We start from the raw sequence: 25,055 nt of genomic DNA on the forward strand, positions 1-25,055 counted from the left end.
TGAGTTTAATTCCCATTCTGGAGGAGATCGGCGTGACAAGAGAGGACACTAGCAAATGTTAAAACATTTAAATTTCATCTGCATGTGGGTGAAGGGGAGAAATAACGTGCAATGGCCTTTCTAATAAAGCAGCATCTATATGGAGTTTTATTCCTGTTGCATCCTGCAGCCTATTCACCAAGGAAACAGCAGACACCTATATATATATATATATATGGGAGGGCTCAGCATTGAAACCTGATGTGTAGATTGTATGTTAATGGCATGCTGGCATTAGACAGCCTGACAGCCTGACAGCTCCTGTGTACCGTGGAGACTTTTGGTAGTAATGGCGGTGGCTAATGCAGGATCCCAGAGGACTGTGAATGGGAGAGAATGACAGCTCCGGTAGCGGTAAATGGGTGAATGTGTTAGAGGTAAAGCACTACATCTGTTAATAACTGCTTTTGAAAAGAGGGGAGGGGGGAGAGAGGGTGATATGGGGAAAGAAAAGAGAGGAAAAGAAAAGAACAACAAATGGAAATGTCTGATTTTGGCAGAAATCATCGAGCTACTACATTTCAATGAAGTTGATGTTTACCTGCATGCGAGTGTACGATATTATTCCAAAAAGATCATCATCAAAAGGTCATATAAACAGGATTTTCTGATTTGGATATTCCAAATTAGCATTATTGCCCAATAGGCCTGTCACGATAATATCTATATCGAATTATCGTTCGATATACACTACTGGTCAAAAGTTTTAGAACACACCAACTTTTCCAGAATTTAATTGAAAATGATGCAGTTTAATGTCTCAGTGTACTCTGAAATTAATGCACATTTGCAACATTTAAAATTCTTTATTGAGCATGATAGTGTTTTGAAAGTACAAAAATTTCAAAATCACATTTTATGTTGGACTAAAGGACTAAAAAAAGACACAAAATGACCAAAAAAAGACACAAAATGACAAAAAAGACACCAAAAGACACAACATAACTAAAAAAAGACACAAAATGACAAAAACATGAAAAGAATTAAAAAATGGACAAAATAGCCCAAGACTCCATAGAGTTAAGTTGTTAACTCAATATATTGTCGTTCACATGTGTGACTTTTTGTGCTTTTTTGTGTTGTGTGTAAAGTAATGCTGCAAATGTTTGACAGGCAGTACACATTTGTGAAAAAAAAACAACTAAATTTCCCAAGCAGCCATTCCAGCAGCTTATATGTAATTTTAATAATAAAATAATATATTACATCATTTTTATCTCTCAACAATTTTTTTAACAGAGCCTGAAAGTATATTTTACTCATTTTGGTTGTAGTTTATTGATTTGTTTTATTTATCAAGGATATTTTAATATTTCTTTTCCACATTTTGGTTCCAATGTTTGATATTCTCGAGATTTAAAAATTAATTGCTGTGGAAAAGAATGTACTTATTATGCTCTAATATCATTATAAAACTTAAACGTCATGAAATATACTATTGTTTTCATTCAGAATATGCAGGTTTTTTAACCGTTTACAACACAAACTGATTACATCACCTCTCTGCGCTGTCAATAAGCAACTAGCCTACAGTTAAGACTGAGATAAAGATGCATAGCCAAAAGAAAAGCCCACGTTTATGGTCAGAAGGAGAAACAGACAAGACCTGGATAGCTGCAAGTTTTTGCATATGTGCAAATACACAGCGGTGCCAACCTTTTTCAAGAAGGTGGTTAAGGGAATAAAAGAGGGAGGCTGCCGTTGCACTATTGAACGTGTTGCATTAAAACGGGAATATTAGTGGAATATTCATAGATGGTGCATGTAGTTTTGATGCAAACATCCTGAATTTCAAGCACTGTAGGGCCCGAAAACTTCTGTGATGATAAAAATGGAATCAATTGGTAAATGTGGACTATCGTGGAATTTGCCATAATGGGGATCATAATAATCCGTGTTTTCTTTTGACAGAGAAAAAAAGTTGTGCCCGATATTCTGGCATCGTAACATGCACATTGCCTCTATCCTCCCCGTCTCTCAGCAATCACTCACCGCCTGCACAGCTTCATCACCACCTGCAGCAACTCTGCAGCAGATCATTTGACTATTCAAATATCATCAGAAATAAACTTGTATCACTTCTGTTTTGGATTGTGTTCTTTAAAATATGTACCGTATTTTCCGGACTATAAGTCGCAGTTTTTTTTCATAGTTTGGCCGGGGGTGCGACTTATACTCTGGAGCGACTTATGTGTGAAATTATTAACACATTATTACCGGTATATCATTTCACATGTTATTTTCACACTAAACCGCAAGAGGGCGCTCTAGGCCGAGTATGAGGATGAGTCTGACGTAAGCGACGTAGAAGAAGAAGCGCCGCATCTTCTACCTCCGGAGTTAGCGGAGTTGTTAAAAAGTGACACCGAGGATGAAGATTTCATTGGATTTTAGTTATTTGGAGTGACACGGATGGTTTGGTAAACTTCTTAGCATGTTATTTATGCTATAGTTATCTGAATAACTCTTAATATCTTATGTTAACATACCAGGCACGTTCTCAGTTGTGTCATGTAACGTAAGCATACCGTACAATTATTCAGCCTGTTGTTGCCTCTGTTCTATTTTTATTTTAAATTGCCTTTCAAGATGACATGTCTGTTCTTGGTGTTGGATTTTTTTCAAATAAATTTCCCCCAAAAATGCGACTTATACTCCAGTGCGACTTATATATGTTTTTTCCTTCTTTATTATGCATTTTATAGCTGGTGCGACTTGTACTCCGGAGCGACTTATAGTCCGGAAAATACGGTACTTCATTCACATAAACAGAAAGCGAAAGAGAGCCATCGTCCTTTAAGTCAAGTCATTGAAAGAATTCGGCTCTTCGATCGTAATTTAGAGTATTTTCTTAGTTATATGTTCACATTTTTATGAATCCACCACATGATTAGATACAACCTAATGAAAAAAAAGTGCTTCGAACAAAAAATTCTAAAAAAAAAACAAATTTTTAAGTGTGTGCCAATGACGGCTGATATATTATCCATCCACGCAACCAACAACATACAACTCCATGACGTGCGTGTGTGTGTGTGTGTGTGTGAGAGTGAATAACCATAGAGAAGCACTGATGGAGGAGAGAGCAGGTTAACTAGTCTCCAAACTACAGTGATTTGAACAAAACAGCGTGACAAAAGAGGAAGAAATCGAAACGCTGTTATGTCTGCCCACTTCTCCTCACCATTAACAAAGTAGTGGGGTATCTGACAAGTCAATGACTCCAACCGTCATCTGAGAGCTGCAGGGCGCACACACACACACACACACACACACACACACAGTAAAGGGTCAAAGCCGAGGAGAGTTTCATAGAGTATAATTGACTGCAGCATGACCTGTTCTCTTTATGCTGTGGTCTTTTGTTTCTCTGAGTGTGTATATGTGGTCACACCTAAGCCAACACCCCATGGCCTCCTTCACATCCATCAGATTGATATTAATATTCATGAGGTGGCTGGTGGCCGGTTGTCTGGAGCTGGGCTGCTAATGAACGGTGTGTGTATGCTTCGTGTTGTGCGTGTGTGCGCTCGTGTCGCAGATGCGGGGGGCAGAACTGTAATCAAATCACAGCCGCCCCCTCATCTCCGCCCTCATCAACCACCAGTGGCGCTCCTTCCGTAGACTCTAATGCTAACATGCTACGCTCTATGCCTGCCTGTGGTTCGGCGCAGGCGGCGGGGACAACAGACGTGTGTGTGTGTGTGAGACTGTGTGTGTGTGTGTGTGTGTGTGTGACTGTTGAATAATGGTCGGGGGCTGGCCCAGATAAAGAGGTCTGCACTCGCGGCTAAGCTAACCACTAGGCGTACAAATAGCTTACCATTATCTCTCATTAGCATCCGCGGCTAACACAGAGCCCATGCTGTGCGGTGGAGGGCCCTCACAATGGGACCACTCCTTTATGATTGATGGTGAAACAGCGTCGGCCACAATCACGGAAACAAAAAAAAAAAAGAAAGAAAAGCACTAAAGATAGAATCTGTCGGCTGTGGCGAGGAAATAAAAACGTAGACAAACAAAAGGAAGTCAGACTAATCAAGAATGCCAGGCACAGCTCATTAATCTATGAGAGCCGACACTGTTTGGGAGCCCGGAGATAAGTCGGATGACTGGCACGTTATGAGGATCACGTGCCGCTCGTCCTATTCCGTCTGCTATCTTTTCATCAGCAGCGAAAACAAAAGGATAAAATGAGAAGTGAGATGAAAGCGCGGGAGGGGTGTTTGGAGAATTGGGTGAAAGCGGAGAGAGTAAAGAAACAAAAGGTAAATTAGACAGTTCCTGCGTGGCGCGGGGTTCTAGTGAGGCGTTTGCTCAGCAGAGCCCGTAATCACAAAAAAGCAGCGCGGCGACGGGAGAGAGAGAGCCGACGTCAGGGTAACTTGTTAGTGGGGGAATTTGATCAAATGGAAGAGCGGGATTTGATCTGTGACACTTCATCATCATTGCAGTGAGAGAAAAGCAGGTTCAGGTTGGGAAGATGAGTCATTAAAATCTATGACTCACCCTCTTTTGCACAAATAAGACGCAGATCCTGTGATTATAATTCCATCATCCTGGAAAATGAAGCTTCTGTTGTCTGTGATTGTAAAAAGAATGTGAAGATTCCCTCTGAGTTTACACATCTATTATTTAGTTGTGTCCCCTTTTTTCACAAAGGGTATTTTGCCAAACTTGCAGTCCTACACGCACACACACACACACACACGCTCCATTGTTCATGCAGCTTAAAACACCAATTGTTATTGCGTGGTACAGGGTCGGCTGAATATTCCATTTCCATTTCATTTGGCCTTCTTGCTGACTAAGTGTTGATAATTCATCATTCGTCTGGGCCCGGCCCTTATGAATATGGATTTCGGGTGGTTTATTAGCACATCTTAGGAATGCATTATGGGAAATTAGCAAGAGGAATGAAATTTGCTCTTTATAGAAATTGGGCCACTGTCTGTGTGTGTGTGTGTGTGTGTGTGTGTGTGTGTGTGTGTGTGTTCTTGTACACATACATAGTGAGGACCGGAACACATCGTTAACCAACAGATTGAGGACATTTTTGTGAAGTGAGGACATTTCGGCCGGTCCTCACTTCTTTAAAGGCTTGTTTGAGAGATCAGACTTTGTTTTAGTGTTAAAGTTACAATCAAGTTTATGTTAGGTGATGCTGAAGGTTAGGGTAAGGGGCTAGGGAATTCACTATTCCAATGAGGGCCCTCACAAAGATAGAAGTACAAGGATGTGTGTGTGTGTGTGTGTGCGTGCGTGTGTGTGTGAAATGCAGAGAGCTTCAACTCCCAACCCAATTCTGTGCATTCACATCACTGCAGTTTCGGAGAACTTCCCGTCCCTTGATTTGTTTTAAATCTCGAAAAATGGTGTCCTTTCATCTGTCTGGGTGAAAACGAACATGACAGCTAAATCACACAGCACCACCACCACTCCTACTCTCGCTTTCTGAAGAACCAGAGGGAAGGAGAGGAGAGAAAATATTTCCTCACCGAGCATGTGTGGAGCAAAGACTCCAAACAGAGATTATTTCTCTGCACAACTAATTTTGTCACATTTGGTATTTAGCTGGTTGAGGCTCGTCGCTACCAGTGACAAGCTCACCCAGGTTTGGATTTACAAATACCTTGTTTATTGGACGTCCTGTCATCCTGCCAGGCTGGAGACTTTACAAGGGAAGTCAAAATAAATCCGCTAGCACACTCTAAGAGCGGCTAAGAATGACGGATTCTCTGCTGTAATTTCCTGCACCTCATACCAGGTAAGAACAATCAGGAAACAGCTTGCCATCCGCATCGCAGCTCATGTTGCTATGCTAAGCTGTCCAAGCGTGACAAACCGCTGTCTGTCAGGTGTCAACATGTCTGTGTGTTGATGAGAACAGGGATAGGACACACTTTTACTGTGGTCTGAATCAAAATAAACAATGGTGGATCCTCACCTTGTCTCTGTCTTCCACCAGGTCACTCAGCAGGTCGTCCATGTCCAGGATGCCTCCTTCAAGGTACTCCAAGTGGTTGGTCCTCACTTCACTCTCCTCATACTGGACACAAACGTAGCACAAGTTAATCATTCACATTAGGGCTATGCATTAAACAGAGCAAAACTATGGATTCGGTGCAATTAAATTCATAATAGCTAAAACGGCCATTAAAATCGAATTAGATGTTTAACTAACCATAATGTTTAACTACTCAAAACATAATTAATTAGAAGCAGGGCAATCATAATTACAGTCATGTCACAAAAACACACAGACTGATTTGAATCCTTTGAGACTTTAACTTTAAAATGCTCTTTTTTTTCTAAAGGGGCCTGTATGAGTGTCCACAGTCTCATTTATCATTTTAAGTTATTCTATATTTAAAATATTTTTACTGCTGCACTCCTGTTTTTCTGCAAGGTGAAACTGCTGATTTTGTTAATGGAGTCTGGTGGCTTTAACAAGAGCATAGTTGAAAGTAGGGATGTGATATTCAGCATCAGTATCGGGCCGATATTGGCCATAATCAGATTTGTGTTAGTGTTATATTGAGGTATTGTTCAGGGCAATGTATTTCTTCCTTTAGGGGAAAATTTGTTTCACAGTTTGAGTCTTCAGATGGCCAGGTTCAGCTGAGTTTTTTAAGGGAAAAAGACAGTATCTGATTGGTATCAGTATCAGCAGATACTTAAGGTTGCAGTATCAGACCTGAAAAAGTGGTATCGTGTCATACTTAAATAACAGCTTCAGCGAAAATATTCAAAATATAGCGTACAATTACACAGATAGGGAGGTTTTTTTTTCAGTGGGCCTTTTGTTTTGATGCTTCCCCTGTCCAAAGCAGTTAATTGCTTCGGCTCTTTTTCGGAACTCCTGCCTGCTTCTCCAAACTGGGGACATGTTGCCCACCATGTACTGGAGGTAGACTGTGGATAAGTTCCTCATACAGCCACACACAAATAAAGAACTGTCCATTTAAGACAAAAAGACATTTTTTTGACAGAACGTTCCATGAACATAAATCCACCCAATGGCATTTCCCACAAGACTTCACTTCTAACATATCAATGTGTGAAGATTTTTTTTCACTGTTTCAGCAAGAAGTATAGTCAAAACAAAACAAAACTCCACTGGGGCATTTTACTACAAATGCGACACAATTCTGACAGTCAGAATAATAACCACATAAATGCAGAGCCAACAGCAGGCTTCCCTTTTCCTTTGGCAGGTACAGTAGCAACAGATGACCTACATCACACTGTACATGCCCAACGCTGGCTTTACACACTGCTGTTTGTACAGGAGAATGTGAGAGTGAGGAGGGGGAGGATAGGAACTTTTCCAGTTTTTCCGCTCTGTGGGGAGCGGTGGTGGGCACATTCCAGCCCGGTTTCTCTGTCACCATGAAGACAGAGGTCACGGTGAACACGCCCCACAGAGCAGGAAGTACCCTGTGCCCGGCGCTCCATGCATTGTCAGAAAGAACGAGGACTTTACACTGTGCTGCAGTCTGAAATCAATGTGCAAATATCAACAGAGAAGTACATGAACAATAGCATCTTCCTCTTTCTGTGAGCCAGCATACACAGCTCTATTGTGGCGAAGCTATGCATTGCTCCAAGAGAAAGTGGGCAATTTAAGATGAAGTTCATGATAAAGTACAATAAATGTGAATGCAAAGTGAAAGAGAATGTAATTCCAACCTCCTGGATGGGTCAACTATAGCCTTGTTAAATAAATATTTGCTATTTTTTCCCCCACAATTCCTATTAAAAGTAATTTCGAGACCAAGAAAAGAAATCTTTGACGAGCCTTATCGTTCCTAACAATGTGCGCAGTAGAAAATGGCCCATTAGGAAGTGCCCATACCAATAAGCAATCCTTCCAGAGCAACACAAGACTACATTACCAGCTAAATTAACAGCTATAGGCTATAAGCCTCGGAGACTGGAATGAGTTTGGCTGAGACCCAGCGAGTGGCTTCTGCTGTATCACTGAGACTCCTGGTGAATGGGCTCCTTCTTGCTCCGCTGCATCCCAATGTGAATTACAGGGCACAAAAAAGAGGGTGTCTGCCTTTCACAATGGGCCAAGTCCATTCTCTTAAAACAAATGGTTGGGAAAGCCTGGGATTTCAATCACAGGAATAATGCCAGAGCCCCCCTTTCTTCAGAAGTGCCCATAATGCCAGCGCCAGAGCTGTGAGAGATAGAGCAGCAAGTAATCTGCAACTACAACTCGCATACAAATACGCTGCAGTTTACACACAATGCAACGGCATGTTGATATGCAAACAGACATGCAGTACAATGATCCAGAACCAAGAGCATCCTGTCACTGGATTTCTTTGGAAAGCCGTACAAAGAAATGAGATAAAAAGACGCATGGCACGCCGCCAATTCTTCACATTTAAAACTCAAACACAAGTAAGCTTCAGTAACTTAAATCCAGGGCCCGATTTACATCTTGTATGAACTGTGACATGTATCTGGAAATATTATCTGGGTAATGAGGTTTCACACTTAGTAAGATTCATCCATAGACTGTATAAATAATAGACGTAGTGACCATTGGTTTGTGGCCCGTTGGAAGCATCGAGTTCAGCGTTACACTCGTCTCCATCTTGTTTCCGATACAGGAAGCAGACCATATTTGGACTGTGAAGGAGGAGAGGGATCTGATCACTGACTACAGCCTCTCTACACCTCAACCTGACTGAGAGAAGCTGCTGCTAATTCATGTTAGCATTAACTGGAGCATTAACTGGGATCTTCATTTTGGCTAGCAAAAAACAAAAACAAAATGTACATCACTTATATAAGAAAAATGAACAGCGACTCCTTGGAGTGTCTGTTAGTCCAACCATACACTGAACAAGACAATTTTAATGAACAAAACGTTCCAATAAACTGTCATTAAGTGAACATACAGTTTTTTGTTTTTTGCAATGAAAAACCCTGGTATGGACTCATTTTGGGGGTCACATGTTGCTGTTGATGTTGGCAGGCAGCCTGAGATAACAGGACGAGGTTAAGATAGACCCTGACCTTTCAAAATAAATAAATACATTATCAAGTGACCTGACTTAAATCTGAAAAATGAAAGTCATTACTAAAAATGATTTTATTATATTTATTATGAGATTGTGACAGTCCTATAACAAGAAAAAAAAAGATTTGTATGCACGTTTTTTTTCTGTTTCTATCACCAGCTGTATAATAATAATGATAATAATAATAATAATAATAATAAATTATTAAAAAATACTGGATGTAATGATTCATGAAAGTATTTCCAATAAATTAAAGAAAAATAATAATGATGTCAGTTAATTTAAAATAGCAAAATCATGCATGTGAGTCTTTTAACAAGACAAAATGTATTTGCAATATATTGTATCGAAAAAAGTAGCCCTTTTTCTTTTTAGAGGAAGGGGGTCACCTGTAGCGTCTTGACAGGAAACTTTGGATAGCAGGAAGAGGTTGAGATAGATCCTGACCTTTCAAAATAAATAAATGTTAAATACTGACCTGACTTGATACTGAAAAATATTGATTTTGAGATTGTGACAGTGCTAGAACCAGAGTATTTTTAAAAAAAGTATGGGTAACGCTTTATAATAAGGTCCTTAAGAACCATTAATTAACAATTAATAAGGCATTGCTCTCGCTTTAGATCCGGTAGTTGCAAAAAGCATAGTTAACTTATAGTTAACTTATAATAGATGAGCAATAAAGTATATTTTAATATCAATAAGCAAACAAAATAAGATTAATAAAGGCATGGCAAAGACATAATGGGTGGGTCATGGGTGTTTGTAACGCCATTATTAACACTTATATAAGCTTATAAACACACAATAATGTTAATAAGCATCTTATAAGGACTTAAAAGGGCCTTGTTACTTGTTAATTAATGGTTATTACAAGGACCTTAATGTAAAGCGTTACCAAAGTATGTATATTTTTTGGTTTTATTTTGAAATGTTTACATAGTTCAGACAGGGTAGCACATGTAGGATGGAGACATTGAAACCAGTGGAGCATGGCTGTAGTGAAGGCGCCAGGGCAAAATGCATTTACACCTCGCCAGGAGAACCGGTTCAACCTGAACAACTGCCGGCATTCTTCTGCCTCTCACGACACTGTTTACATTATGTGTGTGTGTGTGTGAAAGCAAAAGAGGGAAGGGAGGTAATTGGCTCATTTGCGGTGACATCACATCACAAGCATTAGGACACACCTTTATACAATGAGGGATTTTCAGACGGAAGGATTAATTCAGTGGATTAGAGTGCAACAATGTATAAGTATTAATTAGCGATCTACCCTGCAGGCTGTGCCCCAACACACCTGGCATACTTGTGCTTCTGTTTCCTCAGCCAGAACTCACGAGGCCCGAGAAAACACACTTTCTACTCGGTGATGAAAAGGGATGAATGTATGACACTTCAGAGGGAGAGTAATCTATAGAGAGGGAAGAGGGGAGTAGAAGAGAAACTCTTGTGAAGTCCCTCATTGTCAATCCCTGGTAATTCCCCTTTGTATCTCCAACTCTTCCCATGACATAAAAAACAAAAGGAGTCGGGAGTCAGTCAGTCAACAGCGGAGGAGAATTACCATGACAGTTAGAAGAGTAAATTCTCTGCAAATTACACCATTAAGTCCCCCACCATTTAAAGCCATATCTCTCCTTCTTCTCCCGCTCCCCTTCTCTGCTGAGCAAACATGACACCACTCGAGAACGGTGGAGCGATTAGTGGAGTTTAAATTCAGTGGTGGTTGGTGGTGGTGGTGGTGGTGGTGGTGTTATTTCACACTTTGATCCTTAGAAGAATGTGTAATTAAACAGCTGGAGGAGCACGGTGTGGATTTAGCCGTGACGGAGACAAAATGCCTTTAATGAACGTGTCGATGAAGAGCTGTCAGATCCATCGGGGGAAAGGAAGGAGGAAAGTTTCTCTCTGAAGGGAGAAGACAACGGAGGCAGTTTGACCTCAGCAGTCGCCGACATTCTACTAAAATCAAGGGCCAAAAATTTGCATAACACATGGTTTATAACACACACATTAAACTGTTTGTTAGAGCTCATTTTTAGCTTGTTGAAACTTGTCAGGTCTTTTTTCCGAGGAAGCTAAGATGCTTAAGAGGCTTAGTCCTTAAGCAGGTGGTCCAGGTTCGAGTCCGGCTCGAAGCCCTTTCCTGCATGGTCCCCCTTTCACTCTCCATCTCTGCACAAATAAAGCCATAAAATTGTCTAAAAATAACTTAAATAATAATAATAATGCATTACTTAAATTGAGGGAAAACCACAAGAAAATTTTCAGGAGAAAAAAACATCCTAAATCATCTTGTGGTTCACAGGGTTAACAGCTATAGGCTATAAGTCTACTTAAATAACTATATAAGTATATAATAAAGAAGACCTTGAACTTGGATTCAGCCTTTTTTTAGCTTTAATTTTATTTGAAAATTAATAGTGATCAAATTAACTGATAGATACAAATAAAAGAACCTGCACTACAAACTTGAACTGTTTTTTTTCCTGAATGAGCTGCACAGTAGCACACACAAAGTTTTTGGTATTTTCACATCTAGTACATTTCCTTATCAGGATGTCTGGGATGCCAAAGCTCAGAGTCACATGCCAGCAGGTTTCTGTCCTGCTTCACTGCTCTTCAGCTAAACAGTCTAGCCTCAGGATGCTGCTCTGTAGCTCCACAGTTATTTCAAGTATTTACCTTCAGCTAACAGAGTTATCACAATTTAAGTTCACAATACGTACCAACAGCTTGATGATGCAGAGTGAACACTATACCTGAACACATTTGACAGCCAGCCAGTTCTTAATTAATCCAATGACACAACAAACTGAGGAAGAGAAACAGCAGGTTCAGTTGCATAAAAAATGCCTCTTGCATAGCTGAGTTCTGACGCACTAACCAACCCACACGGGACAACTCCTTCTGCTCCCACATACATGTGAAGGAGTGCAAAGAGCTTCCAGCTTGTTTAGTGTGTTGTCAGGTGTCAGCACAGAGTCGCTATAGGGGCAGTAATCTGAACTGAACCTGCACAGACTGAGCATGACACGGAGAGAGACAGCTACAGTTCCTCTGGTTCCCCTGAGAACGCACAGCCCTCACAGTCTACATGCTGGTCCCCCAGGCCATAGTCTCATATTAATACAGTGATCCGGAAAAACACAGGTCAGTCAGCTGGTATTAAAACATGTTTTATGCTTTCAAGTTTGCAGGAAGAGGGCTGAAATATAGTGTCAAGAGTCATGCACAACAGCTTCCATACCTGTCTGGATATTTTTAACTAGTATAATTAGCATCCCTTTTAGTAAATGTATAGATATGGATGCAGGTATATCTGGATGTATGCATTAATATATGCACATATAAATATGGATGAGTAAAAGAAATATTTTTGGTGTTGTTGTTGTTGTTTTTGTAATTTATTCATTTTTTCCTCTTTTTCTGATGTATCACCAGGTATATAAAATATTATTCTTAATAATAATAACAATAATATTAATATATTAATAAAAAAATGAAATAAAATAAAATAAAAATATTGTCCGTTTTGCGGATCATGAACATATTTGCAATAAAAGTAATAAAAATGAAATAAAAATGTCAAAATTTGGGATATACAATGTGTGCATAGCAAGGCATATCTTTGTGTAACAAACAGGTTTTCTATTTTTGTAGCATTTTATAGACGAGACATCCCAGGGGAAACAGCTGTTGCAGCCCTAGCAGACACACGTTTTTTTAGAAACAGGAACTCATTTACTGGATAAAAGTTAAGATTTAAAATAAATATATCTACAATAAAATACAAGCTTTAACACCTGCGGTGCAAATCTTTACACAACTCCCACAGGCTTCATCACATGCCACAATAGCAGTGATGGAACAATGTGCGGAAAGTAGATGAGAAAATCTTTTATCACCTTTGTGATAGTTCATACTCATATTCTACAAATCACACTGTATAACGAGCAGCAATTTCTGCATGCGGTTAGTCAGAGGCTTTGTGAGTTAGCACAACTGTTTTCTCAACAAAAGATATGAAAGCAGCTGAACACGTACAGAGTCACAGCTGAGATCACATTAAAATAACCTGCTAATTAAGAAGCGGCTACATGCCATGACTGCAAGGCACAGTGAGAGTGTGCAGAATAAACCAACACACATTCTCAGTGATTAAACTCAGGTTTGTGACACTGTCCCTGCTGTCAGCCGTGAGGCCGGAGAGTGGAGAGTGGAGAAATGTGCGGTTAATGTGGGCGCTAAGTGGATTCTGCTGGCAGGAGCAGCCGGCTCATCCGGTCACATCTATTCAGCCCTCTTTGGCAGCAACAGGGCTGGACTGTCCCTGTGATGATCCGCCTCTATTAAGAGAAGGCAACAGACTGCTGAGTCAGCGTCTAGCAACAGCTACTAATTAACATGCTCGGTGAAAAGCAATCAAGGGGCCTGGTGCATTCTGATCACACACTTGCATTTAGCCTGCTTCAGCTTGTGCACCGCAGCGTGTCTTGCTGAGGATCAGCAGGGAGCGCTGGGCAGAGTGGGCATGGCTGTGGCTGTCAGTGGAGCAGAGACGTGACAGCTCAGGGGACGCCGAGCTAGATGAGCTCCTCAGTGTGTGTGTGTGTGTGTGTGTGTGTGTGTGGCTATCTAGGTGTTTGTGTGCTCCTTCCCTGAAAGGAAGCAATCCATCCACTCGGTCCTTCCATCCCGGTTTTCCCCGGCCTCTCGCATCTCCACAAGCCAGCCTCTGTCCTCGCCGAGGGGGAGGCATGTGGGCGGGCTGAGAGGGGGACCAGCCAACCGATAAGACCTGGACCTGTCACCAATCCTAATCCCCAATCACTCACGGGACAAAGCCTCCTGTCCGCGGCGCACATCCTCAACTACGGCCACACTGAGGACATCAAACAGTAAACTTCCACCTGCCCGCTGAGATACCAAGGCTTAAACAGGGAGCTATTGTACAGGTAGACAGCTGAGGCTGCAGCCAGCAGCACTCACAGACCAGACGCACATCAGCGCCCTATCACGCTGGGACAGCATGCACATACAAGGCGGCTGATTAATAAAAGGTCAGTTCGGCAGAATGATTAATGTTCAAGTGATTGCAACATCAGGGAGCAGAAAGCTGGGAGTTCATGTGACATTCAAAACAACACAAGTCGCAGGAAAACAACCCGCCACCAGCAGCTCCTTCGTCTTACTGGTTTGGGGTGTTTGGTGCCAGCTGATATTTTTGTGATTCCCCTAAACCTGCCTGCTCCTACATGTCCCAGAAAGACTTAAAACCCCTTCAGGACATGCATGAACTTCTGCTGAATTCATGTCATGTTGGAATAATCTGAAAAACAATGATTCCTAAAAAGTTGGAACGCTGTGAAGTAGTTATTTAGGTTACAACGAAAGTGAAGATGGGGTTATTTTTATTAGTATTATTATTACCAAGCAATATCTAGTGGTTTTAGTGAATGTACTGGTGCAGCAACAAGTCTGGGACAGAATCACTGTTAAAAGCTTCAAACTGTTTCACAATTCCTGGAAAGCAACAGGACACTTGACACTGGTATCAGCACACCCATCACCCAGATGCAACACTCTGCAGCACCCATGTTGTTTCAACATTACGACTGCAGGCTCATGAACACACCAAAGTCAGACTTTGCATATGAGGATCATGAATGCAATAATATTCCAAAATGTCCTGCGCCTGATTTGCATTTTGGTCTACTGACTCAAGTTGGTCACCTTAGAAAGTGCAAACTAATATAAAATGTTAAGTTTATCACTTATGCTGACAGATGACGTTTTCTCTTGTTGCACTCTGCACCGCCAGAATAAAAGCAGGACCACAAATGCAAGACATATTACCATTCGCCTTTGGTTTTTTTCTTGGGTAAATATTTATAGGTTACATGTAAAACATACTCAATTTTTGTAACGTAATGAATCTTTATGGCCATGAAAACAGCACAGTGGTGGCAGAAGTACTAGTCCACTACAAATAAAAAAAATCCTGCACTCAAAACTTACTTCAGTAAAAGAATAAAAGTATCAGCATCAAAATGTACTTACAGAATCTAAAGTAAAAGTTCTCATTATTATGATTGATGCATTTATGTCAGCAGCAATTTACTGTTGTGTAGGTAGGGCTGATTTTAACTACTTTATACACTTTTATGTGGTTTAATTTATTGTGTTTTTTATGTGAAATCTTGACAGGAATAGTAACTAACGCTGGCAGCTAAATATATGCTTTTACTTTTTATGCTCCATTTTAATCTAGCTCTTTCTTTTCTTTCTGGCACTTCTACCTTTCTATACTTTTGCTTATTTTTAATAAGGTTTTTCTTTTAATACATTGTATGTATTAAATTCTGTCTTATGTAAGGTACTTTGAGCTGTGTATGAACTGTGCTATATAAATAAAGCCTTGTCTTGCATATTAAGTACAATATTTGCAGTTAAAATGTAGTGAAGTAGAAGTATAAAGTTAAAATTGTACTTAAATACTGTACTTTAAGTAAATGTACTTAGTTACAGTCCCACCTGAAACAGCATGACTTCTCCTTAGCTAGCAGCTAACGTTAGCATTAATATTATGAACAGAACCACAAACTGGTCACGTGACACACACCTGTACCAGGTTGTTAGCGTTTAAAAAACATTAAATAAACGTGGATAGAATGAATTTGCTGTGGGTACAGTAAAGTGAATATGTGGTGAGTGGAAAGCCCCGTGGGAGTGGGAGAAGTGACAGGTAGAAGGGTGTTTACCTGGTCCAGGATCCTGCGGTATCTCCGCGTGGCTTGGTCGGTTAAATCCCGGACGGTCCATCCAGCTTTACAGGGAACCACCACCGCAGTGTCCCCGAAAGTTACCGTCACTTTCATAGTAGTTTTGGGAAAGTTATTTTTTAGAAAAAAACGGTTAAAATAATCCAAGTTTCAGTGGTTTCTGTCTCGGCTGCTCCCCGTCTGAGGCGACCAAAGAAGCACCTGTCTGTCTGTCTGAACTGGAGCAACAGGTGTCTCAGGTGAGGATGAAATCACGGCCAGGTCCCTGCTGCGGCTTTTATCGAGCTAAACGCGCGTATAAAAGCCCAGAGGACATCTTAGTTTGAGCCAAGCCGTCATAAAAGTTTGAGAAAAGCAGCCGCTGGAGTCAGAGACTTTGTGACATGTTCAGCTGATCCACCCAAACACAACAAACTGAAGAGGAACCCGGAAGAAATCACAGCGACTCTCCAGGAAATTACAAACGGACTGACGCTCGTGCAGTGGCGGTTCTAGACCAGTTTTACTGTGGGGGCCAAGCAGGGGCCAGTGCAGGGCCGGTTCTAGCCCATTGGCTGCCCTAGGCGATATTGAGATTTTGCGCAAAATACGAATAAATAAATAAGAAAACACAGATCTTCATCAAATTAAGAATGGCAAAGACTGAAAATAAATAAAATGTAGACATACAAATGCAATAAAAATAAACATAAAAATGAAATTTAAATGTACATTTATATTTGATACATGAACTACATACAGGCAATATAATGGTCTCAACATTTTAATTTTTAGAAACTTTGGAACTTTACCAACAACAACTGAATTGAAAATAAGAATAAATAAATGAGAAAACACAGATCTGTTGATTGTAAAGACTGAAAATAAATAAAATGTACAAATACGCCAATTTGGCGCCCCCTGCAAATTTGGCGCCCTAGGCAGCCGCCTTGGTGGCCTGTAGGAATAACCGGCCCTGGGCCAGTGTTTAATCAGAGGGGCACATTAAAAACAGCAAAGATGATATTTAATCATTCAAAACCTTTATTTCAGCTTATTTAAAAAATATACTTTAAATATATTTGGAAAGATACAAATACATTGATTGAAAAAATTAGACTTACCAACAATAATAACTATTTTTTGTATGACATTTCTCATTTTTGTGCACAATTACTTTTTTTATTTTGCAAGTGCAGCACAGTGAGAATTATCTTTTTATATATACACATACTTTTTTTTATATGCACAATTAAACTACTATACAATGTACACATTCTGGGTTCATTTTGTGTACAATGAGGCCCCTGTGTAGAACCGCCACTGCGCTCGTGGAATGTTTTATTATAGTCAAGCAGAAGTTTGTGAAGTAGACACCACACTGCAGATTTACTCCACTTTAACCCATAAGAACCCAGACCCAGTTATCCTTAACCCTATAAAGCCAAGTGTATCACATTTGATACACATATTGTTGAGACTTCTACATCATCAGTCTTATATATTTTTTTCCTGAAAAAGCTGATGTATACATGTGTTGGAGATTAAAAACAAACAAACTGAGCAACAAATTGCACAAAAATACCAGATGTAGCAAAAATGATACAGGTTCATTGCTGGGTGAAAACTTCATATCAGCAGATAAATAATTTTTTTCTTGCATATTTGAATTAAATGTTAAAAGGAAAGTCTTAATAGGATAAAAATGTTAGGTTTTATGTTTTTGTTAGTTCAAGAAAAACAAACTGTGAGCAACAAATTGCACAAAAGGACCTGATGTATCAAATATGATACAAATTAGAATTCATATATGCAAATTTATTTATTTATTTTTGTCAGCAGGTTCAATAAATACTCAAGTTTTAAAAAAATATAATTTTCTGGCAATTATGTCACGGTTCAGGCTTTATAGGGTTAAAGGAAAGTTATGGGGGATATACCACCATTTCTGATGTGTTTTCAAAAACACTATCCCTAAATGTCAAAGATCTGTGATGTGACATAAACATTACATTGGGCGCTTATTATTTATGTTTATAATATTTATGTTTATAATATTTCGTATTTTAAAATTTAAAAAAAATAGACACAAATTTGCCTTTTTCTCAGCATCCCCACAACATCTATCAAAATTGTGACATTATTAGTTCTGTTTAACAACAAATTATTTTTTAGATTTGTTTTTAAGTAGCATAATAATAATAATAATAAATCGATAATAAATAAATACAAATAACCATGTGTCTTTTTGTTTATCAAAATTGTGACTTTAATTTTTTCAGGAAATATGGTCAAAACAAGTTAAATGCAATACAGGACACTCTATTAATGGATTAGAATTGTTAAATGGGTTTAAACTTAGCCTAGTAACAAAAAATAGAAGATTTAACGCGTTTGTTACACGGGTGTCACCATGGGTTCTTATGGGATAATAAAAGTACTGCATTCAAAACTAACTTCAGTAAAAGTTTAGTAAAAGTATCTGCATTAAAATGTACTCAAAGCATCATTAAAGTATATATTCCACATATTATAACCCATTTTTATTCACTGGCTTTTGACTCAACATTAGCCTTTGCTCTGTTTAATTTGTTTTTATCTGTTCTTTAAAATTAAGATTTTAAAACCCACTTTTATTTACTGGTTTTTACCCAGCATGAGACTCACTCTGTTTTAGTTTTTGTTGTTGTTGTTGTTGTTCTCTGTTTTTATTGTTGGTCTGACCAGCCATGTACAGCACTTTATATCAGCTATGGCAGTTTTAAAGGGCTCTATAAATAAAGTTGAATTGATTTGATTTGATATATTTTAGTATTTTTATTTTTTATCCAAACAGCATTTTACTGTTAACCACTTAATACACTTCCATGTTGTTTAATTAATTCGTAAAAATGCTTAATCATATTTAATTGATCATATTTTCCATGTTATTTTATTGTATTCTAGATGTATTATTAGATTTATTTGTATTGATGCATTAATGTAAGCAGTATTTCACTTTGTAAAGATAGGGTTCAGTTTAACTACTTAAAAAATTAAATTATTAAAAAATAAAAATGTCTAATCACTTTAAATTGATCATGTTTTTTATGTTAAATCTCGACCTGAAGTAACTAAAGCTGTCAGTTAAATGTAGCGGAGTAAAAGTTTAAAGTTGCTGATGTGGAAATACTTAAGTACCTCAAAATTGTACTTGAGTACAGTACTTGAGTAAATGTACTTAGTTAGTACATTCCACCACTGCTTTTAGTAAACTAGTTTATTCATGTGTCATTAGCATTGCATTTTACTGATGTCATTTAAATTGATACGTACAATACACATATTTTGCATAAAAAAGAGCCTAAACAAGAAGATCACCAAAATAAAAGTGCCATAAGAATCACAAAATAGATTCAAAGTGTTGTAAAGTTTTGTCAAATCGCCTGTTTTGATTGTAAAATACTTAATGTCTTTATTACTGTTGAAATACTTTAAGTATAAAGTAACCATGAACTCACAATTAAGTGTACAGTATATGTTTGTTATGTTTTTATTTGATTTGATTTGACTTGATCTGACAGGGTAAAAAATCTCGATTTTTAATAGGAAATATATGTTAGACATCCATTTTTTACTTGGTTTTCTCCGTTTGAGGACATTTTGACAAAAACTTCCCTTAAAAATGATATTTTAATAATTTCATAATTCCCTGAAAGGCATATTTTGTGTCTACTCACTCCTGAAAAGTGATAATATGTTATGGGACAGACAGAAGGACTAGTCTGTCCACACATATTTGCAGAGAAATATATTAGCTCCTCTATTCAGACACACAGTCACACCATTACACCTCTCTCACACACATCACACATACTAATTACCTAACTGTTATTGTCTGTCATTTTATGTCATTAGGTGTGTTGTGAAATTGCCTTTATGGATATTAATGGCCGCTGACACGCTCCCGTGCCTTATTCCTGCACATTGTTTGGTTTTGCTCTCGGGAATTTCCTCCCCATCAAATCAGAAAGCCACGCCGGCAGATGGATTCATAATTGGGACATGCAATTATTTCCACTGCCACTGTAATTCACCCCGAAATGTACGGAGCGGCACAATGACGGCCTGACAGCCTCTTTCGCCTCTAGTTTCATCTCACTCCTCTCATCCCCAATAAACAAGGTGAGTATGAGGACGGAAAGCAAATACAGAAAGAAAAAAAAGAAAGAGATGATCCCTAATTAGCAAACCCTACAGTGTCTATAATCCCTGGGCTCTGGTTTTAAAGAGAGAACATAATTTCATACCTGGTTTAACACTGTGTTTGCAGAGCTACTGGGACTATATGATGCAGATTATGAACCCCCAGTGTGATTTTGGCAGCTGCTGACTCATCAGTCGGTGCAACTTTGTTGTTGCCAGCACTCAGTCAGCAGTGGAACATGTGTGTTTCCATACAGCATAATCAAAACCCTGTGAGCTGGGGAAATAAGAGATAACACTGTGTGGTGTCTGTGTTTTAGCCTCTATCTGCCTTGTCCTTCCTCTATATCAAAGGTCCAACATTCACACTGTTGGTTAATGAACGCCTCTGCTACAGCTGTGTGTTGTTGGTTAGGATACTGTCTGGTATTAACTCCATCAGTGTTTTCATTGGGTTTTTGAAATGGAAACGCCCACTCACTTTCAGCAAAAAGCAAAGGTTAAGTACCAGAATCCAAAAGTCACACAATAAACACATAGTAACCTGATAAGGTGGTGGTAATGTTGGACCAGCAGCTCTCGTGTTCTGTGAGGTATAATTGCTGTTTTTGTCAATGGAGTCTGGTGGCTTTGATGGAAGCATTGATAAGGGCCTAAGGAACTCTCAGAAAGGTGTACAGGGTGAAAATATTTTAATTATAGCATCCACTTTAACTTATATTGACTTCTTTTTGCTGGCCTTTTTTTAAAAAGATGGCTTAAATACATTTTGTTGCAGCCCCCTGTCCACAAAATTACACAATTGAATTCAAAGCCACCAGACTCCTCTGAGAAAAACTGCATTTTTATCTCAGAGAACATACAGATGCATCTCAATACATTAGAATATCATGGAAAAGTCCAATTCTAGTAGGTCAAGTCAAATTTCCCCAACCAAGTATTAAATGCATATAGATGAACATACTTTTCAGAGGCCAACATTTCCATATTAAACATGCTTTTTAAAATTTGTCTTTTGTAATATTAAACATTTTTGAGACACTGAATTTTAGGTCTTCATTAAATGTTAGCCATAATCATTATAATTAGAAGAAGTTAAATAAATCAAGACATGAAGTGTTTAATTCTGTGTGTAACGGATCTATATAATGTGTTATTTCCACTTTTCAAATTTAATTACTGACATAATGATATAAATATGATTTCTAATTTATTGAGATGCACATGTAGAACATGTTTGAGCTATTAAAAAAACTGCAGTACCTTTATTTGCCACTTGAGGCTGGCTCAAAGAGGGAGTCGATCCTCATAGACCCCTATGTTAAAATACCTTCACGTTTTAAATATGTTAACAGCCTGGTACAGAGTGAGAAGTGAAAAATGAGAGAAAAATGAAAAATGAAAAATAATGCACTCAACCTTTAACTTTCAACACTCACCTGTTTAAAAAAAGGCATTATCCAGGTCACTTCCTCATTGCTGCACCTGGGAGCTTTGCACTCCAGCAGCTGTAAGTGGCGAAGAAAGATTGCTGATTGAAATTTTGACAGTTTAGAGGACTTTATTATCCTCAAATCATGTGAAGTGGCACCCGTAAACTGCACCTAAATGTATTGAGTTGTGATTGTGAACTGAGTGCTTCTGCAATCCTTTGAAGAACACACTCGCTCTCATTGCAATCAGAGGTATTTTCATGCACCCATGAACTTTTTACAAGATTATTTTTAGGTATTTTATTTGATAGTGACAGTAGAGATACAGACAGGAAATCAACAAAGTTCCCCAGACGGAATTGATTGCTGTTATACACTGTTTCCCTAATGCAGCTTTTGATTCTCCAAAGTTCAGTAGAAACATACAATCATTTTAAAATTTGAATTGGATGTTTTATTCTAGATTTTGGGAAGAATATTTAAAACTCAAGGTTCACTTTAGAGCATTTACAGAATATTTCCAGCAGAAAAAGGCACCAAAACACACTAATACAGTGTGACTGTGACGGCTGCATAGAGAAGCGTCTCTGTTTGTTCAAGGTGGATCCTGCCTATCTGCACAGCTCCCACTCATAGTAGAAAAAAACAATCCAGTGCATTTTGCACGACATGACGGAGGCCTCAATATGTCTTCACGCTGTAACATGTCAGAAGAACAGAATGATGTGATGTCAAAACGCCAAGAGCAACAAAACACGGTGAGAATTTGATTTTATCTGTTCTCACGTCAGGAAGAAAGGAGCTGTTGTCCGACCTGAGAGCAGACTAGTTTGACAACAATGCCTCGCTGCAGTGTTTGCACAACATTACTGCTGTCTGTGATGTCACTTCCACTGTCAGCACAGCAGTATGTTCTCGACCACGCCTCGTGCTGCTGATGCACAACCTGGACTTTTATGAGAATCAGGTGGCAACCTCTGGGTCCAACCAGTGAGGCAAACCAGGAAGTGCCTTACACTGCATTCTACCGAAAACGCCGCAAAAGGGGGCGCAGACGGAGGCTGCAAAAGTTTTTCGGTCTATTCATTTCAATACAAAATGAGAAAACTTCTCACTTGATGGTCTCGGACCAAATGACATGCTTGATCTGCTCCCTCTCTACGAAGCATCCAGACCCCTTAGCTCATCTGGAACTGGCTTGTTGCGTGTCCCAAGAACAAGAACTAAGCGGGGTGAAGCAGCTTTCAGTTATTCTGCTCCTCACCTGTGGAACAAACTACCTGTAGATCTGAGGTCGGCTCCTTTAAATCAGGACTCAAATCACTATTGTTTACTGCAGCGTACTCTTAACTTTAACACTTATCTGCTCTACTCTAATGCCCTTACTTTTTAACTACACAATGTTTGACTTGTGCTTTTTATTATTTTATCTATTTTCTATCCTGCTGTATCTTATTTTATCCTATTTTTATTTTTATTTCTATTTCCCTGTTTTAATTGACTGTTTTTTCTGTTTTCAATTATGTCTTGCTGTTTTTAATGTGTATGTAAAGCACTTTGAATTACCTTATGTTGAATTGTGCTATACAAATTAACTTGCCTTGCCTTGCCTATTAACACTTATTATTAACACTATGGTCTCAATCGCTAGTAAAAAAAATCTTCAAGACAATTTGATGTTAATAGTATAAATAATGGCCCCATATAGAAGAAAATAGAAGATAAAGAATCATATGATTTGGGGCGTGGCTACCTTTGATTGACAGGTCACTAACAAGGCCGGCCGCCATCAGAAGAGAAGCAGAACAATGTGTAGCCACGGCAATGTTTCAATAAAGTTATATATATACTTAACGACTGTTTATTTGAATGTTTTGTTTATTATATTAAAATGTCTTGTTCAGACACTCCAAGGAGTTGCTGGTAATTTTTCTGAGGTAAGAAGAAGAATTAGAAGAAGAATTAGAATGAAGAATTAGAAAAAGAGGAATTAGATTGAAGAATCAGTAGAAGAAGAATTAGAATGAAGAATTAGAAAAAGAATAATTAGATTGAAGAATCAGTAGAAGAAGAATTAGAATGAAGAAGAATAATTAGAATGAAGAAGAAGAAAAAGAAGAAGAAGAAGAAGAATGAAGAATCAGTAGAAGAAGAATTAGAATGAAGAATTAGAATGAAGAAGAATAATTAGAATGAAGAAGAAGAAGAATTAGAATGAAGAAGAAGAAGAATTAGATGGCGACACAAGATGGCGACGAGTGTATCCCTGAACTCGCTTCCAATGGGAAACAAACCAATGGATGACGTCACAGCCACTACGTCCATTATTTATACAGTCTATGATCAGAATGTGAAGATCCCACAGTCATGTTTGAGCTAAAACACTGTTATATAGTTGCATACGATGTGTTTGAACGCTCTATCAAGCTTTTCTTTTGAGTCTTTTCAATTTTACCGTCGTCTGGAAGTAAGGCGTGCTTGGCAAAGTGTTGGCCGTCAATAAAATCCCAGTGATGGTTTTTGTTGTTTTGTTCAGCTCTCTGAGTGCAATTTACAGGGTTGGGTTGTCTGGGTCGATAGCCGTGTTGATTTGCTTTCAGTCTTCAAGCAGTGCCCCTTTTCTAAAGAGCAAAATTGACATGTTCTCAGCGGCAGTGCCACCACCCCTGTGTTTTAGCTCAGTGTGAGACTGAAGCTGGTCAATAGCTGAGACTTGCTTCACTTCCTGCTGCGCTGCTTACAATTACAGGCCCTGAATCAGTAGCAAGGATTACTCATATAAAAAAAAACCTGCTCTCGCTCTGTGTGTGTGTGTAAGGCAGGAGAGATAGCGCTCGCAATCACAAAATATGACTTTCATTCAGCATGAGGATTTCATTTCAGACCTCAGGTATAATATTCATGCTGCAAAATTGCATTTCTTTTGTGTGCAACTGCTGAAAAGCTCCAATCGAATAGCTAAAGGCACTCGCTTGTGAATTACAAGTGTTGCCAAAGTTGTCCGAATTGTTGTCTGGAATAATCACAGTTATTCAAAGCAAAACAGCGATGATCCATGAACACACAGAGATGCAGAGTGTACATTGGAGTTTATTATACTTCTGCAACTTAGGGGGATTTTGTCAGACACTGCTGGCAGTCCACTTCCTTTTGGACTTTTTTTTAAAATAGGTATAGTACAAGGAGAAGTGTGCAGGTACGTGTGAGAGGAAGTTGGACCATAAACTATCACTTTTCACAGCTTGGTCATTATCTCTCTGTGTCGCATAAAGATGTTTCAGGTCCCCCTGTTGTGTCCATTTTTGATGCATTTGGATGGCGTGTCAGTTTCCACTTGTTACATGCACAGTGGCGTTAAAATTAAACTTACATCTTCACAGGAAATGGTTGGATTGAGACGATAAAACGATGAGATAAGGATAAAAGAACAAGGTGGTTAAAAACTTCTTCTTCTTCAGTTAGTGATGTAGGTTAAAAGGTTCTCTTACAAGATAGAGAAAATGGGGTTTCCTCAGACCCGACTTTCAGAATCACTGATATAGGTGACGTAGAAAATATGACATATAGAATGTACTCTAAGACCCCGTTTA

General features: G+C 38.9%; 1 protein-coding gene across 1 annotated transcript in view; it reads right to left on the minus strand.

Moving 5' to 3' along the window:
- pard3ba (par-3 family cell polarity regulator beta a) overlaps positions 1 to 16,414 on the minus strand; it is a 199,416-nt gene extending 183,002 nt beyond the window's left edge. Inside the window, exons 1-2 of the mRNA XM_059328231.1 lie at positions 15,848 to 16,414; positions 5,987 to 6,088 (exon numbers count right to left, since the gene is read on the minus strand). Coding sequence (XP_059184214.1) covers positions 5,987 to 6,088; positions 15,848 to 15,964 — 219 coding nt within the window. The 5' untranslated portion in view covers positions 15,965 to 16,414. The remainder of the gene's footprint in view (positions 1 to 5,986; positions 6,089 to 15,847) is intronic.
- Between the last annotated feature and the right edge of the window lie 8,641 nt (positions 16,415 to 25,055).

The sequence above is a fragment of the Centropristis striata genome, chromosome 24 (assembly GCF_030273125.1).
Source record: "Centropristis striata isolate RG_2023a ecotype Rhode Island chromosome 24, C.striata_1.0, whole genome shotgun sequence".
In the NCBI taxonomy this organism is placed as follows: Eukaryota; Metazoa; Chordata; class Actinopteri; order Perciformes; family Serranidae; genus Centropristis; species Centropristis striata.